This window comes from Pseudoliparis swirei, chromosome 10 (assembly GCF_029220125.1).
Source record: "Pseudoliparis swirei isolate HS2019 ecotype Mariana Trench chromosome 10, NWPU_hadal_v1, whole genome shotgun sequence".
Taxonomy (NCBI): Eukaryota; Metazoa; Chordata; class Actinopteri; order Perciformes; family Liparidae; genus Pseudoliparis; species Pseudoliparis swirei.
Window position 1 is genome coordinate 13574907 of NC_079397.1, and position 17850 is coordinate 13592756.

Here is a 17850-nt window from a genome sequence, read left to right on the forward strand (position 1 = left end):
ATATTTATTTGTGCCGTTTATCAGATAAAAGAAGCACATATCATTTTTATAGAACAGCTTTTAAGTGATCTAGTCTTTTTATGCAGAACTTTGGTTCCCCTAATTTAGTTGTCTGTTTTTAATTAATTTTTATTATTTGAAAATATACTTTTAAATGTAATATTGGTTTCTTGCTATTCCACTTGTTTTGCTTTGATTCTCTGTGGAGCACTTTGTAAACATTGTTTTTAAAGGTGCTATATAAATAAAGTTATTATTATATCCTCTTATAAAGTACTTTGCCTCTTTAATGAAGATAATTGCTGCTGCGGTAAAACAAAGGACTATTCCGTCAATCTGACTTTTTATTTTCCTTCCTAAAAATGCGAAGCTTTAAGCTTTTGTCGTGCATATGTAAGCTAGCCAACACGAGGCACTTGTCCTATGAAATGCACATTGTATGTGAATGTGGGACATCTGGGTTACTCGAGTGTGACTGAGAGGTAACGCTCTCCGTCTCCTGGGTTTATGAGAACAGGAGACGGTTCTTGCTTGCTCACCCGCCAAATGGTGTCTGGTCTTTACAGACATCCTTCTTCCTCTCTTTCTGTCCAATAAAGTTAAAAAAACCTCCTTCCCCCTGTTAAGTTGAACTAAATATGCCTTTTGAGTAAAAGCACCAAAAAAAACAAGTGCGTACTGTGTCAGGAATATTGTGGCTCAGTCGTGAATTACAGAGGAAAGGGTGATTATCATAATCATAGACGACAAGCAAGATGCACTCTTCCTGTTGCTAAAAATGTCTCTGGCCTTTATGGGCAAAAGTGCACACACACACACACAGAGGCACGCATGCATACACACACACATTGCATTCCCATCTCTGCAGCCCTGAGCATGCAGCATTCAAGGATATAAGATCAGGTTTCCGTGCAGCTCTGGTCCTCAGTCGGCTCGGGGTTTGCCGTCTGGCTGTGTTTTTATACGACTGGCAGGCTTCTGACGTCGAAACCTCTGACGCTGGGCTCTGGGCCGGATTTAGTTTTCTCTTCCCCTTCCTGCTTTTGAGCTTTCGCATTCTCACATTCTTGACCCACTGAGCTCGGGCTCGCTCGCATTGCGGCTTCCAACCCGAGGATTGCGACACCCTTGCGGCGACGCTCTTCTTTATCGCACGTATAAACACAAAGTGTTGCAGATAATCTGTGGAGCCGACTAAACAGTCCAGCAGTGTGACCCCTCACACGTTTCAAAGTAAACTGCATCGCAGACCGCACATGGCCACAAAATGAACTCGGCAATGGTTTCCTTTAAAATAACATCTCACCAGTACTTGCAAACGCATACATATTAAGAATCAGAGGATGACTCATGAGCCACTGGAGACGGTAACGTTGACTTCCCTGCAGACTGAGGCCGGCAGCACAAACACGTCTTCACATGCAAAGCAGGACGTCTTTTCTCTTTAAGGTGCAAACTTTGAGAGGAAAGCTCGACGGAAAAAAACAGGAAAATGTCAACTTGTTATTTCATTGGGTTGAGTATTATTATTATTTCCTGATAACGGTCAGCTGCTGCTGTCCTCCATATATCTCCCACTCGTGCTGCAGGATAACACTTCGCACTTGTACAACAAAGCGTGAGAAGAGGAAGGAAGAGAGAACGGGGAAAAGAGGCGAACCTCAAAGCCTCCATGTTTTCACCATTCTCCTCGTCTTCCTCTTCCTCCTAGAACCTATTTGAGCATTGTGAGTTTGCTGTTGTCAACATATACCATGAGCTAAATGAATCCTATTTGTCAAATACAATTTGTTTGAAGCTCTGGTTTGTTAAAGTGGATCCAGTGAACTTTGTGTGCTCCGGGTCCTTTTTATTTTTATTTTTCACAACTACAACAAACCAGCTCGCATCACCATGAGATCCTGTTTCAAAGACGTCTTACTGGAGACGCACTGCAGGCCTCATGTACTCTCTGCACAGCGTCCTGGATGCATGCTGGCTCTGTCATGGGAGCCTCCCAGCAGTGACCCAGATATCAACAATCAAGGATTTGAATGTAATGTCAGGTTTATTGTGGCGGCGGTCAAGCATGAATTATCCTCTCGTGTGTATAGACCATAAAAAAGCATAAAGGAATAACCCACTCGTCTAATCAAACGCGTGATATAGCACCTGTCTATGTGATGCTTGCATAACGAGCTTTCTTTTCTTTTTATCTTCATCCCATTTCATGATCTTCTTCAGTGGATGGAGGGAGTAGAAAATGATGGAAAAGCTGGGAGGTTTTGGCCAAAGATATATATTTTTCGTAGTGCAGATGGTATTTTTTTATTTTATGGTATATTTATTGTATTTAATTTATTACATACTTATTTGACTTCATCCACTTGCTATTCATCAGTTGTCTGGACAGGACACACCTTCCTACCAGCTAGAATATACACTTTTATTAATCCCCAAGGGGAAATTAGTTCTCTGCATTTAACCCATCCCCTTATTATAGCAGGAGCAGGCTGCGGTGAAGCCTGAAGCAGCTGGGGGGGGGTCAGTGCCTTTGCTCAAGGACACTTCGACTTGCAACGGGGGGGGAAGAGGGGGATCACACAACCCTGCGGTTGCAGGACGGCCCTCTTACCCCACTGAGCTCCTCTCGCTCTCCTCATTACTCACACTGCTCTCTCTCTCTCTCTCTCTCTCCGTGTTGTTTGTTTCAGTCTAAGATGCCCTAGACGGGGAGAAGGGAAATGTAAATGGCTTCCAAAGTAAAAGATGCCGTGGTGTGGTACCAGAAAAAGGTAAGACGCTGTACATTCTTTGCATCGGCACGCTGGCTTTGCGTTTGTCTAAGCTGATGTTATGTCGTTGGCGGTTGTGTTTTTGCACCGTGTGTTCTCTCCGGGCGTTCGGCTCGCTGCCTCTCGGCGAGGGAGCCGGCTCCACATCGGATGCTGCAGTTTGATTACATTTTAAAAAAGCCGTCCCTGCTAAAAGATCCTTACATTTGATTTGGCTTAGTGGTCTTAATGTGCATGATGTAAACTTACAGCTGAAGTGGCCACGAGTTGTCAAAATGATTTTATAACGGTCAGATAGCCTACGTGAGTATTTTTAAATCGCATGATGCAGTATGAATAGGGTGTGTTACTATTTTAGAAGGGCCTACTGTTTTATGTAATATTAAAAGTACGAGACAAAACCCTTTTGCTCATTGCCCGATGAGACCATAAACACCAACGCCGAACATCAATGAAGATTCTTTCAGAAGAATTTCTAACATTTTGTTCTTTTTAAAGAAGGCCATCCACGAGGTCTCCTGAGAGGAACGTTGAACAGGTCTAACGCGCTCCGAGGGACAAACTATGTTCTCACAAAGCCGTTTCTAAATGACCTCGAAAGACGTCTTTGGCATTTTGCTCCCGCAATTTATTTTTTCTCGAGGCAGACCGACAAACACCAAGCCGGCATAGCTGGACATTTTGTAATTTTTTCATTTACACAGCAATTGAAGATATAGAGTTTAAAAAAAAAGTGAAACGTCTTTAGGTTTGAGCGTCGACTCTTTTGGACGCTCGGCGTTTTGGCACCGGCCTCTTCGGGGCCGGTCGGCACAGCGTGAAACCCGGCCGGTGTTGTGTGTCTTCTTGTTCCGTGGTCTCCGATATCAGATCCTCTGCTGGACTCCAGCCCCCGCGGCGCTCGGCTTACACTCCGTCTGTCGTGTCATCGCAACCCGTCGGCCTTTGATCTCTCGCTCGCACCTGGCGGACGTGGACGCCAACGTAAGCTTTCACTGCAATCGGATCACGCTGCAGATGACTCGCACGAGGCGTTTCGGCCTTTAATTAAAGGTCTCGGCGGTTAAACGCGGCGTCTGCTTGAGACACCGATTGTCAATTATAATAGCGGGTTTTCTCAGCGTTTACTTTTCTTTGGTTCTTAAATATGTCCGACATTTAATTCCAGGGAACATTTAATTTAGGTATCAAGTCTTTAATTACAGCTGAAACGGAAAATCAATGTTTACTCTTATTTGTTTAAGATGAACTGTGTGTGTGTGTGTGTGTGTGTTCTCTCGCTTGCTCTAGTTGAGCTTGTCTGGACAGAGACGCGCCGCCGCTGAGTCACGACTGAGTGAAACTCTTTCGAAGGCGTGAATCACACCTGTCTGACTGTCCTCAGGGCGTCTTTATCTCTGACGTCTCCTTTTTAGAGCAACGTTATCATTTACAGCTTTCTGAACGTAAAGAAGATGAATGCACCGGCTCTGCTCGACGGCATAACCGGGGCTTCTCTCGTCTTTTGTGGTTCGTCCCCAGGGCGGGGCGATCACATGATTCAAAGACCTTTTCTATATTAATTATTATTAACCGGATGATTTAAAAAAAAAACCTGCAGGCAGTGGAGCCTTGGCGGGTAACGACGGGTTCATTTCAGCTCTAAAAATGCTCCAGTTCGTGCCAAACATTCAAGAGGGAGCAGGAGGCAGTCGGGTTTGGTCTTAAGCAAACACCTGAAATCTTGCCAAGTAAACAAACGCTGCCCTCAGGAGAGTATTTAGGTGTGCATATTTTCTGCCGGGCCTCGCATGGTGGAAAATAACCTGTTGTGTCGCGTAGCCTCAGCTACTCGTATGAGCGGCGCAGCTGTGATCAGGACGCCGCTCGGAGTGAGACGCAATGGGTCGGCCTCCGTCTCCTCATTTGTTTTTAATTTGTTTTCGTCTCCAAACCCTCAACTGCTCATTCGTTTTTTTTGTTCAAGGAGAATTTAGAATTCCAAGAAGGAGTCGACACTTCATCCTCGACTGTATCTGGGAAACAAAAAACAAAAATCACAGCATTTGGACTCAAATCCCGGAGAAGTATCTGAACAAATGTGTGAAAATAGAAGTGTGGTCGAGTGTCAGAAAGGCGACTCGCTGGAATGAGACCTCGGGTCCTACTGACCTGAAGACATTGCAGAAAGTCCTGATTTCCTACCAGGACTGAGACACTGAACCTCCCATCCTCTTCTCCTCAGCCTCCTCACGGTGCGCCTCATGACTCGGTGTATTTCTGACTGCACTATCTCTGCAGCCGCATATAGACTCTGTTCTGTGTGTGGAGCTTCTCTTCCCACCACAGTGCCTTGCAGTCTTCCTCGCTTCCAGCACCCGACAGACGTGCTCGTTTGCGTTTTTAAATGTCTGACACGCGTTGCCAGCTTCTTGTTGGCATGTCGGTGATATATTTCAGCTTAAAACGTTGCGCTTAAATAAATCTGCTTATATTCTATTCCTGTGGTAAAGCCTTTATTTTTATACGACGCGCGCAATATAATTCATATCCTTGAGATCTGTGGGCGTCGGGGCTCAGCGTGAAGATGAAATGAATTTATACACGGAGGACATTAGTCACGCAGCTTCATGTTTATTTATAAAATGCCATTTTATTATTGGATCAAAAGATGTCTTTGTCTCACCCCAAAATATGTCAATCTGGACAATACACCCACAGTTGGAAAGAAGAGTCCCATGAGCCATAATGACAATAATCAGTAGTGTCAGGATTTTGTTCTGTAAAATTTTTGTTTTTTTGTTTCATTCAGTTCGTCTTTGAAAATATTCCAGCCGTTTGCACACCTCTCTAAAAGTGTCCTTGTACACACACACTAGCAGTGTTTCTACGGCTGGCGTCTTGGTGTCAAAGCTCGGCACACCTGAACTGATGAGGTGAGCGATTTCCCATCACAGCCTGGTCCCCAGTGTAGAGGACCACAGGTTCCAAAATGTTAAAACCGCAAACAGTTTAAATGACGACGTTGTCTTCAAACCACATCTCTCTCAGAGAGACACCCCTCCATTGCAGAGGCAGTGCTTACATAACTCTGTTGCTTCGCCGGCATATTCTCTCACTCTCTCAAAATCACTCCTGCAGCCGTCGTCATGGTGACCCAGCGCTGCCGCAGCAACACACTTGGCCTCGTCGTCTTTCCTTCTGCAGCGCTCCCTGCACTTGATTTGTTTATCAAATGGCAGAAGTTTAATTTGTTTCTCTCTCTCTCAGTGAAATCAGTTTGCTCTTTGGCCAAGAATATTTCTCTCCTGTCGGTCACTAAAGCCATCTTTTTGATTTAGATTATTATATCTGCATCTATATTTTCCCCGCTGCTCCTTAATAACTACGGATGGGTCAAATGAAGAGAAGAATTTCCCCACTGTGGGATCAATAAAGGATTAATTATTATTCTTTTATATTTGTTACGTCATTAAAAGACGATATGAAGAGGGAAATGGAAAAACTGTAATTTAAATGTTTTGTTGTGTAAGAACCATTTTATTTGGGAAGAGGTAGGTAGGTGTGTGTGTGGGGGGGGGGGGATAAGAGGATCTGCAGTGCCGCTAATGCCACTCGGTCAGATCTCCGTTAACGCATCATGTGACGTAACGAGGGAATGACTCCTCTTTCCGTACCTGCCCTCCTCCTCCTCCTCCTCTTCTTTATCTTTCTGCTGCGTAGGCTGCTCACGTTTGCCCTCTGGCCATTCTCCGCTTACACTCGAACATCGAACAGTTTTTTACTAAGTTTAATGATGTGGAAAATCGGATGGCAGCCCTAATGACGCACGGTTAATCAGTCGGACAGAAAGCTACCCGGCGCTGAGAATATCACACGATCCCCAACTGGTGGAGCCTCCGAGTCCACATCCATCATAAATGTAAAAAAAGAAAATACAAACAAAATGCAGGTTTAATAGTTCCATAGCTTTTAATTTCATCATGTCCAATAGGCAGCTGCTTTGCTAAAGATGAAAAGGAGAAATGTTACTTTAAAAAATAATTGTTTCACGTTGGGGCCGATGTTAAACCGTCCTCGTGGACGCTCGGCGGGCCGAAGAGTTTAGTGTGAAAGTTGTGAGACTTTGTCGAGACCGCTTTCAAGGTCAAGACTGAACTTTCACTCTTAAAAGTTATTATCAACAGTCCCTGTTTAACTGTGAATGTTTTGGTTTTCTCAGACGGGCTGAAATAAACACGGCACATGATCGCGTTGGACAGACGAAACAAGTTTAATCTTTATGTGCAACGTTCTCAGAAGACTTTGTAAAGCAGTCATTGTGTGTGTGTGTGTGTGTGTGATGGGGTGACCTGCAGCAGCCATCAGTATTTAAAAAATTAAAAGGAAAGCTTTGAAAGATTGATATCCTTTTAACCCTCCTGTTACCTTTACATTTACTAACATATTTTACCCTCGGGGTCAATTTGACCCCAGCAATTAAAACCTCCAGAAAATTATTAGAATTAATATTGTTTCCCAAGTTTAAGTGTGAGGTACTTTATGTTTGTTTGTTGACTACCTAAATAGCCCTTTAAATATATAAAAAAAGTTGATATTTCTTATATGTTTGACACAGTGAAAAACAGTCTGGGGTCAAATTGACTGATCCTCTTAAGTCTATAAAAAGCACCGTATGAGAAATGAAAAGCAAACAATTTGTGACTTTTGCCTCCCAGCTCTCTGTTTTTCCTCTTTCAAAATCCTCTGCTAATCGTCGCCGTGTGGATTTAAAAACCCGCCGGTGTGAATTGGCACGGTTTGACCTCGGAGCGCGTTTGTTTTGGATATCTGAACGAAAAAACAACCAAACTTGTCCCCACGATCACGGCTCAGAGGCCCACTGACGAACCTCTTAGTCATACAGCTACATGAGTGTGTGTGTGTTAACCACTCCACTAACCTCATCCGCACACACACACACACACACACACTGCATGTCTTTTGATCTCTGCGACAGGTGGTGCTGCATGCATGCCTTTTAAGAGACACTTTGATACATTTAGCACAAGATCATAAGTAGAGGTTTCTTTTTCTTTTCTTCCATAGTACATGGTTTCTGTAGAATATTGTTTTGATCGATTCAGCAGGTGTGGTTTAGTGCTCAACTATGTTCACCTTTTCAACTCTACTCTCTTCAAAGATGCTAAAAACAGCCTGAATAATATAAAAAGTAATGCTGAACACGCACTCGGAAAAGCATTTTAGGAAGATGTGTATAAAATGATCCCTTTGATGCCATAAAATTGAGTCACAGGCTCAATATTTACCAGTAAAGATTGTAAATGTAGTTTCAATGACGGTTTATAACGAGTTCTTACAGAATGTCAAAGTTTTTTTGTTTACAAAAAAGAAGCTACTTAAGTCGTGTATTATGGGTTTAAGGGGTTAATCACTGTTTTTCATTGTCAAAATTAAATTGTTTTATCAATTTCAAATCCTAATTTGCGGTGAAATGATTCATCGCCAATCGTGTAATGACACGGTTGTAAATATCCAGCTCGTTCCATGAGATCACGATCGCTCCGGTTGTGAAGCAAGAGCTTTAAAACCCTGAACTCAAACAAAACGCCCACCATAATTATCTGTTTTTGCAGACTCATCACAATATTGAAAAATCCGTTGTGGGGCGCGTCCAAGAACCTTCATTGTCGTTCGGGTCGTTATTATTCCTCTTTCTACGAGAGTGTGCAAAGCATCCGGAAACTAAAACCTTCTTCTCTCCGCAAGTCACCTTTTAATAATTGATCCCGTTTGTTTTTCCAGATTGGCGCCTATGACCAACAGATATGGGAGAAGTCCGTGGAGCAGCGGGAAATAAAGGTGCGACTGTTTCATTGTCTCTCCGTGTTTCTGTTGTTTGACTTCTTTTGTCTTCCTTTGTCATTTTCCTGTTTTTCTTTCTGTGCTCTGCGTCTTCTACTCGTCTCTCCTCATCCTCTCTATCTTCTGGTTCCCTGTTTTTCAAGTTGCTCTTTGATTTTCCTCCTCTTCATGTTATTATCTCTGCTGCCTCTAACCATGCTGTCAGTTCTTTTCCAATGTTTTCTTCTAACTCTTTCCTCTCTGCCCTCCCGGCTGGGCGTCACGTGCCCGTCTCCCCTCTCTTCATCTCCATCCCCTCTTCCTGCATCCGTCTTTTCCTCCTTCTCTCTCCACAGTTTATTTCTCTGGTGAGTATTCAGCGGGGAGGACCTCCCTCTTGTTGTCCCCCAGTGCACATCTGCTTCCCACGCCGTAGCCAACTAGACTGTGATTGGTTGGTTTGCTCATTTCAGTTGCTGTGTCAGAGTCCTTGTGTGTTTTTATTTACCCCGCGCTGCATTCACACCGCAGCGACACCGCTTCGTGGTCGGCTGTAGGAAGAACTCGTTGACTTTTTCCAAGTTCAGCTGCAGCCGGACTGGAACTGGGCCGCGGCGGCCTCCAGAGTCGCTCGCGGTGTGAACACACAGCCGGGTTGGCATGAGTCATGTGATCAGGGTGGCACCAACACATTGGTCTTCTTCAACTCTTAGACAGGTTTAGTGTGGGAAGAACTGCAACAACTCTGACTGAAAAGGTCAGCTCAGATTAATAATTGATGTAAGACTAAACTGTAGTTTAATGATTATTTATATTTATATATATATTATATTTTATATTATATATATATATAGCTGCATTTCCTCCAGGAACAGACGTAACAAATTCAGCTTCTATTTAGCGGACATTTGATTTTCCTGGTTTGATTATCATATTTTAATCTGTTGAATCCTACATTATCACATACCAATATAATGTATCGTCAAAATATAGCAACGCATACACAACAAGGCATATATGAATTATCTACCCAATTCGGGAATATAACAATACAAAAAAATATATGGCGAAGAGTTACGATTGATAGGCATTAAAGGACAAGGGAGAGAATAAAAATAAGGAAATTGATCGTGTTAATTAGCTGTCACTGCATGATGTTTTTGGTGCAATTTTCTGCGCTATTATATTCCAAACTGTCATAGAAACGGGAAAACAAAAGTCTCTGCGTCACTTTGACATGAATTGGTCAACCTATGATGTGACCTTGTGGGTTTAAATTGGGGTTAAAGGGTCGGTGTTGTTTCTGTGTGTGTGCACGGCTTGAAGCAAGAACTGTGGGAATTGGAGCTTCTCCATCTCTCTGCTGTGACATCTCACGATTTTACCTTTTAAGTCCTTCCCTTCTCGGATTCTTTCAACCAACATTACCAAATTGGGATACGGAAGTATCTTCAGGGCAGGAATTAATTTAGTCTACTTGTTTTGAAAGAATAAAGACGTATTTAGCCTCTGAGGAGCTCCTTCTGTCCCTCGACCTTCTCTTTCCTTCCTACTGTCCCTCTTGTCCTGTAACCGGCGTTGAGAGACGCTCTCTTTATTGAGCTTAAAGTCCAGAGACACACACACGCACACGCACACACGCGCATAAAACACCGCGCTGCGACCTCGGTTCTTCGCCTGTCGAGTAATTGCTTTCCCAGAGATCGTATCGGCCGCAGACAGCGCAGCATTTGTCTTTACAAAGGATGGATACGCAATGTGTCGGCCCTTCACCCTTGTGAACTGTTTATTGTAATGTTTATAGCCTCATAAAAAAAAAAGTAGATAACCAATTCTACTTTTAATCTTGTGGCGGAAGCGGTTCCTCCTTTGTGTCTTTATTGTGCCGTGTAGATTCCTAAAAAGCATAACACACGACAGTTTTATAGCAAAGCACGAGAACTGAAATAGTTTCCTTTCCCTGCTTACCTTAACTTTTCATAAACAAATAAGACGATAAAATGTTATATATCTTATTAAATCATTATTTTATTCAACCTTTGGTCTAAAGCAGGTGTAACACTCGATATAATTCAGACCTTTTCTAAGTGTTCAGCTCTGCTGAGAAACCAGTCGCCACCTGCTGGTACAAACGCAACTAAAATATATCCTGCTGGGTTTGTGTTTGCGTTAAAATACATTTTAAATATGTGCCGTTTCCACAAAATAATAAGCGTTCATAAAAAAATTAACATGACGAGCGGCGTTTAATACGGATTGTAAACGGCAAAGGAGCGGAATCCCACACTCTTCTTCTAAATGAATGACTCATCCACGCTGCAGCGTGGAGCTGAAGGAGAAACTAGCTTATATAGATAAGAGAGTATCACAGAGATAAGAGCCGTGGCCGGGCGCGATGTTTCCGAAGGACTGCAATACTGCGGTAAATCTACTGCCAAGAGGAAGCTATTGATCGGCTCTTAGCTCTGCATTGGCACACACACACACACACACACACACGCATTGCATAGTAGCCTGATGGTTGTGCTCTTTAACGATAAGGACCCCAATCGAGCCTCTGTATCAATGCACTGATAACACAAAGCCTGATTGGCCTGCGTGTAAATATTAGCTCGAGCCAGTCCGATCCAAGTGGACCAAATTGTGTGATATTTCACAGTCTGGTTTAATATGACTGAAACAAACCCCTTTCCATAAACTGCACAAAGCACCAACTTTAACGCTAGAACGGCAAACCTCACCGAGATGAATGACACGCGTTTTGATAAGATGCAGCTGAGAGGTCTTTAGGGATGTTTTTCTTCTTTTGTCCTGTATTTGGTAACCAATGCAAAGTAGAAAGAGACTCCACATGTAGCCCGACTCGCTGCCTTCATGCGTAAGAACTGGTCTCCAGATCCCGCTGCGTTAAATGGAGTAGACGGGCGTCTAGATGCAGTGAGTTCAGCGAGATGGAGAATAGAGCCATTAGCTGCGTGAGCCTCGATGCACGGTGTGCCTCCTTAAACACTAATGGTGTGTGTGTGTGTTTCATGAAGGCATAACGTGCATGAGAAGCCTCCTGTAGTTGCGTTCCTGTGTGTATTAATAATGTATTTCTCTCCTTCCTGGTCTGGCGTTGACCGCGTGTCTCTGTCTCCCCCTGCAGGGCTTCAGGAACAAGCCGAAGAAGACGGGACACGTCAAGCCGGACCTCATCGACGTGGATTTGGTTCGAGGTGAGAAGAAAACATGTCTGTGTGCAAACTTCCTTTTCATTACGATGACCAGATTAGATCTCCAACGCTGAAGGAGAGGCCGACGTTACCGTGCCGACCTCCGTCTCACACGCGTCACAATTTCAATTATTCATTGAATCCGTAAAATGTGTCCTCCATTGTTATTCCATCACACGGGATAACAGAAGCGATCATAAAAAAGGAGGAGAGAGGATAACATTAAAGAGGGGGATGGAGGGGAAAATAACTGGCGATGAGCTTTCGGCTTGATTAGTTCTTCTCGTTAAAACTAAGCGTGTGTCTCCGATGTTCTTCCTCTGAAGGTTCTGCGTTTGCGAAGGCCAAACCGGAGAGTCCGTGGACGTCCCTGACCCGGAAGGGCATCGTCAGAGTCGTCTTCTTCCCGTTCTTTTATCGATGGTGGATCCAGGTTACCTCCAGAACCATTTTCCTCTTGCTGCTGGTTCTCTATCTGCTGCAAGGTGTGTGTCCATGTGTGTGTGTCCGTGTGTGTGTGTGTGTGTGAGTGTTTGCACCTTCCCCACAACCTAGTGGGAGGGATTAGGCCGTTGTTTTTTGTTTCTTATCTGCAGTTTTTCTCAGAATTCACACGCCGTATGAACACTATCTTGAAAGCATGGTGTGTCCCCGGGTTACGCTCGCACACCTGCAAAAACACTGTAAATACAATTGTATTCCACCAAGTGTTTAACACCACCGACACATCGATGCCCTTTATAGACCAAACAGACTTTTATTTTTCTCTCTGTCTCTCTCTCTCCGCCACATAACACTCACACACCTTTTGATTTATTACCAGTTTCATCACATTAATTCTGGCCACCAGAGGACAGATATACAAAACGGGCAGACGCACCAACCCAAGACCCAGCAGGCGAGGAGGCGTCTTTTAGTCCAACAAGTCCAACATTTACTACATTTCTACCCCTTTTTTTGGTCTCCGCAAACATCTTAGAAAAGTATCTGGATCTCTCGCACCGTGACCGTCTCTGCATATAAGTATCGTCGTCATATGGGCATCGCATATACACTACCGTTCAAAAGTTTGGGGTCACTTAGAAATGTCTTTATTTTTCAAAGAAAAGCACTGTTTTTTCAATAAAGATAACATTAATCAAAAATACACTCTATACATTGTTAATGTGGTAAATGACTCTTCTAGGTGGAAACGTCTGGTTTCTAATGAAATATCTCCAGAGGTGTATAGAGGCCCATTTCCATCAACTATCACTCCAGTGTTCTAATGGTACATTGTGTTTGCTAATCGCCTTAGAAGACTAATATCTGATTAGAAAACCCTTGTGCAATTATGTTAGCACAGCTGAAAACAGTTATGCTGGTGATATAAGCTATACAACTGGCCTTCCTTTGAGCTTGAAGTTTGAAGAACAAAATGAATACTTCAAATATTAATCATTATTTCTAACCTTGTCAATGTCTTGACTATATTTTCTATTCAATTTTCAATTAATTTGATAAATAAAAGTGAGTTTAGTGACCGCTGTGACTGACACAGCTAAATGATATAGTTTATTGCTTCCTTTCCTGTTAACATTTACACCGCCGTTGGATTTCCCCGTTTGTAATGTCGCGGCCGCCGTCTTCCCATCGTGCAGTTGCAGCAGCAGCCCTGTACGCGAGCATCCCTCAGCCTCACGGGATACCGACCACCGAGGTGTTCGGAGCCGTGTGGCTCATGCTGCTGCTCGGCACCGTCCACTGTCAGATCGTCTCCACCCGGACCCCGAAGCTGGTCTCCAGCAGCGGGGCCAAGAGACGCAGGTGAGCTCCGGGGGAGGAGAAGAGGGAGCGCTGTTCAGCAGGAGGAGGGAGAGCGACGCTAAAGGGGACGGAGGTGGAGAGAGGAGAAGAAGTAGAGATCGAGCGAGGGAAACGCTGGAGGAGATAAAGACGATGGGGACGCTGGGCGAGGGCGAGCCATCGGGGAGTTGTGGAAACAAACTAATGAATCCGTCTTTTGATGCCGTGTCTCTCGCCGGTTGCTTCCTGACGAGTTCTCAGTCGGCTTCTTTCACAAACGAATGAAGCTGAATCTAAGCATATTTATCACGGAGAGTTTCTGTCTTCAGCGTTCCAACTTTTTATCCATTTAATCTTTATAAATTATTCTGTTCTTTTAACCCTCCTGTTACCTTCACATTTACTGACATATTTTACCCTCGGGGTCAATTTGACCCCAGCAATTAAAACCTCCAGAACATTATTAGAATTAATATTGTTTCCCAAGTTTATGTGTGAGGTACTTTATGTTTGTTTGTTGACTACCTAAATAGCCCTTTAAATATATAAAAAAGTTGACATTTCTTATATGTTTGACACAGTGAAAAACAGCCTGGGGTCAAATTGACCCCAAAGAACACCGACGTTAAACATTGAATGGGGTCAAATTGACCCTAAAGGTAACAGGAGGGTTAAAGGATCTTTTGCATCTCGGCCAGAGTCAGGACCGTCCTTTAAGTCATTGTTTTATCTTTAGATCACATGCTTGCCAGCCTCGGAATCTCTCCGTGACAAATATAACGACACTGGTGGAAGACGAATGAGATTTGCTGTGTGTGGAAGTAGAAAGTATCTTGCCTTACTTGGTGTGTTTTTGTAGTTTTTAGACTTGCAGTGGTTCACAGATCGTTTCTGGTTCAGTTATTCAAGACAATTTTCAGACTTGGGAAGAAAATTGGACCATGCCACAGATTTGGAAAGAGTTTGTAGGCAGCGTGGTAACAATAGTGTTGCTCCTTCAATGAGTACATCCTGGGTCTCTTTTATTCAGGAAAGAAGACAAAAGGGTCAAATTATAATGACACGAGATTCTGTTCCTCTGTACATTTCTCTATATCTGTCTTTCTCTCTTCCTCGTCCTGGTCTCAAAGACATGTTATCTCACAGATAGACGAGAGGTCGGCCTCCAGGTCCGAAGGTGCATACAGTCTCAAACGTCTCAAACCAACAAATATTGTCAACAATTCTCCTCTGCCAACTTTTTGAGGAGCTAAACTTAACTTTTACGTAAATATACTGCAAAAGTAGATATAACCCAAAAAAAGGCTTTTGGCTTTGTCCCTTTTTTACCTCGATAAAATGTTCAACGCCCTTTTTAAAAATAAAAATTTGTTTTGTATGCATACAGGTTGTACATGTCATCTCGGAGCGTGTCCTCGTGATATTATTTTTTATTATTTTTATTTTTTCAGTCAATCAAATACAATACTATTCTATATAATATACAAAAGATAAAGTGTGAAAATGTATAGGTAGAACCAAAAAATGCTTATAAATTCCTATCCTAAATTAAAATCAAAATAAATCAGAAAATTTATATAAAATAAAGAAAAAAACAACAAACAAAATCAAAAACTATATATATATATATATAGACATACACACATACATACATATGCATACACACATACATACACACACATACATACATATGCATACACACATACTACCACATACATCTTCCATATAAATACGTTTTTAATCACATTTATAAGAGATCAAGATATTAGAAAGCTCTTGTCCCACAAGTTCAGTTTTGTATTGAAAAATCTACTTTTGCAGAATAACAACCTAAAAGAGATCGAATTGGCTTTTTAACCATCGCCGTCTGGCGGGCGCCTGAGTTTGGAGCCCCAGTAGTTTTGCTTTTGGCGACATGGCACTGTATCGCTTCTCTCCAAGTCGAAGTATTTATTACTGCTAACATCATGATCAGGTTCCCGGTGGCCACGCCGCTGTAGCTTCCAGTCTCCTCTTTAAGTCTCTCTCCACTCTCTATTCTTTTCAAACTGAAGGAAGTTGAGGAAGGCATCTCAGATGGAGGTGCATAGGGAAGGCGACGGGTCTAGCACTACCGATAACACACAGGAGGGGGCGCCACACTCCCACTCAGCCAGCGGCACATACAGCCTGGGCACTCTCTTCCAAGATTTCTGGCATGATATCTGTAAAGCTGGGTGTGTATTTTCGTTTCTCATCTTCCTAAAACGAGATGATATACAAAGATGTGTCTGGGGTTCAGTTCGCCAGGTTCAAAGTGTTATCGTTTGTCAATTATAGTTAGAATAATGTAATTGTTGTTGGTAACATGCATAAATGTAATCAAATTACATTTAGTCTTTTAATCTTCCTGGTTACACACATATTCTTGATATCATTATTTCTGAACTGAAATACTAAGAACTGAACCCCGGGCTCCAGTCAGACCTTACCTGAGCTTCGTCGGCTGCAACGCGTCTTCCTCACCTCGGCGTTGACGTTCACCCTCCAAATAAAATAGCCCAATTTCCCATGGGTTGAATAAATCCCATTCGATGTTGATACGCGACATTGTCTGCACAACTACGAACCCCCGAGGCACCAAAATGTAACGATGAAGACACTCTCCTGTCGTTGAGTGAGGAGGAAGAGGCCGTGCAGCCGGCGTCGATGAGCATGACGAGCCGACGACGCCGTGCGATAAAGAAACACGGGGCGCGGATCTTTGCCGGGGAAATAAATCCACCAAAAATCACCCGAGTTTCTCAAACTCCGTTTTTTTAACTTTCTCCTAAACATCGAGAAACCCGTAACTTCAATTTGACCTCAACCGTCTCAGACGGCCGCTTCCCTCCCCGAGTTTCTACTTTGACCAGCTTTCAACGCCAGTGTGGAACACCTCGGAGCATAAATCGCCCCCCGTTCGGTTTCTTCATCTCTCGATTATCTGACATCCGTCTCTATCCATCTGTACACGTCTGTCTTTTTCTATCGCTTTCTCCTTCTGGCTGTTTCGTCCTCCTCCCTCTCCTCCTCCTCCAGATCTAAGAAGTCCAAACTGTCGATCGACAAGTCGACCGAGACGGACAACGGCTACGTCTCGCTGGACGGCCGCGTGACGAACCGCAGCAGCGAGGAGGGGCTCCAGCTCCCCGAGCCGCGGTGCGATGTGCCGACCGGGGCCGACGAGGCGCGCTGGAACGCTCCCGTCGAGCCCGCGCACGCTCACCCCCCCGTCGGCACGGGGCTGCTGCTCGCCAGCGTCGCCAAGGTGATCCGGGAGCACGAGTACCGTCCGGCGGCGGCGGCCCCGCAGCACCGTGTCCGTGGCTGACGCGGGGGATTGTGTCTTCTAGGAGCCGGCGTCGGACGAGGCGTCCAGCGAGGAGGACCCCGAGGCGTCCTACAGCGCCCTCCGCAGGGGAGTCGAGAGAATGAACAGCGACTCGACGCTCAGACACCGGAAGAATACTCACCACCACAAGAAGCACTTTGCGGTGGAGGTAAACGCACACGCAAGGCGGCGCGTTGGCTTCACGAACGTTCGATCGATTCATACCGGGGAAACGGAGACGGCACGAAGGCAGATTGTCTCGTGACGGTCCTCCCTGCTGTCTGACAGGAAGTTCCCAAGTCTGGCACCAGCTGCAGCTCCAGATGTTCCAGTCTGAGGACTCAGGACTCGGAGAGCACTCGCCACGAGTCTGAGCCGGAGGACCTGCTGTGGGAAGACTTCCTGCACTGTGCCGAGTGCAGGTCGTCCTGCACGTCCGAGACAGGTCTGAAGACGAGACGATGGGGTGTCTAAAGAAGCATTAAATGGTGTTTGATGACTCATCACAGACCATCTTTAGGGGTGGTAGGGTCATTAATACTGCGACTGCTTTTCTTTTCAGAGGGCGAAGGAGGAGGGACGCCCGTCTGCCCGGCGGCTAAAAAGGAATATAGAGACGACCCTTTCCATCAGGTCCGTGAGGCCTCGCCATCAGACGCGTGGCTCGCCCGGCGCTCCATCGTTCCGATTCACTTCTAGATATGAATGTGATTTTAAAATCCGAACTGGTCTTGAACTGTGTTGCCCTCAGGGTCAAGCTCCCTGGCTGCACAGCTCCAGTCCCGGTCTGGAGAGGGTGAGCGCCATCGTGTGGGAGGGCAACGAGTGCAAGAAGGCCGACATGTCCGTTCTGGAGATCAGCGGGATGATCATGAAACGAGTGAGTGGCGATCCTCTTGGT

The 17850-nt window shown here is 44.5% G+C and overlaps 1 protein-coding gene across 4 annotated transcripts in view; it reads left to right on the forward strand.

Annotated features, from left to right (window-relative positions):
- LOC130200445 (protein PHTF2-like) overlaps positions 1–17850 on the forward strand; it is a 29252-nt gene that overhangs the window by 6314 nt on the left and 5088 nt on the right. For 2 of the 4 annotated variants that reach the window (XM_056424744.1, XM_056424745.1), the window contains 12 exons: positions 2694–2774; positions 8559–8615; positions 8954–8965; positions 11746–11815; positions 12139–12297; positions 13453–13618; positions 15652–15813; positions 16658–16886; positions 16972–17118; positions 17238–17394; positions 17512–17582; positions 17701–17829. In XM_056424744.1, the coding sequence (XP_056280719.1) occupies positions 2730–2774; positions 8559–8615; positions 8954–8965; positions 11746–11815; positions 12139–12297; positions 13453–13618; positions 15652–15813; positions 16658–16886; positions 16972–17118; positions 17238–17394; positions 17512–17582; positions 17701–17829 (1404 nt within the window). In that variant the 5' untranslated portion in view covers positions 2694–2729. The remainder of the gene's footprint in view (positions 1–2693; positions 2775–8558; positions 8616–8953; positions 8966–11745; positions 11816–12138; positions 12298–13452; positions 13619–15651; positions 15814–16657; positions 16887–16971; positions 17119–17237; positions 17395–17511; positions 17583–17700; positions 17830–17850) is intronic. The other 2 variants (XM_056424746.1, XM_056424747.1) reach the window with 2 other exon arrangements.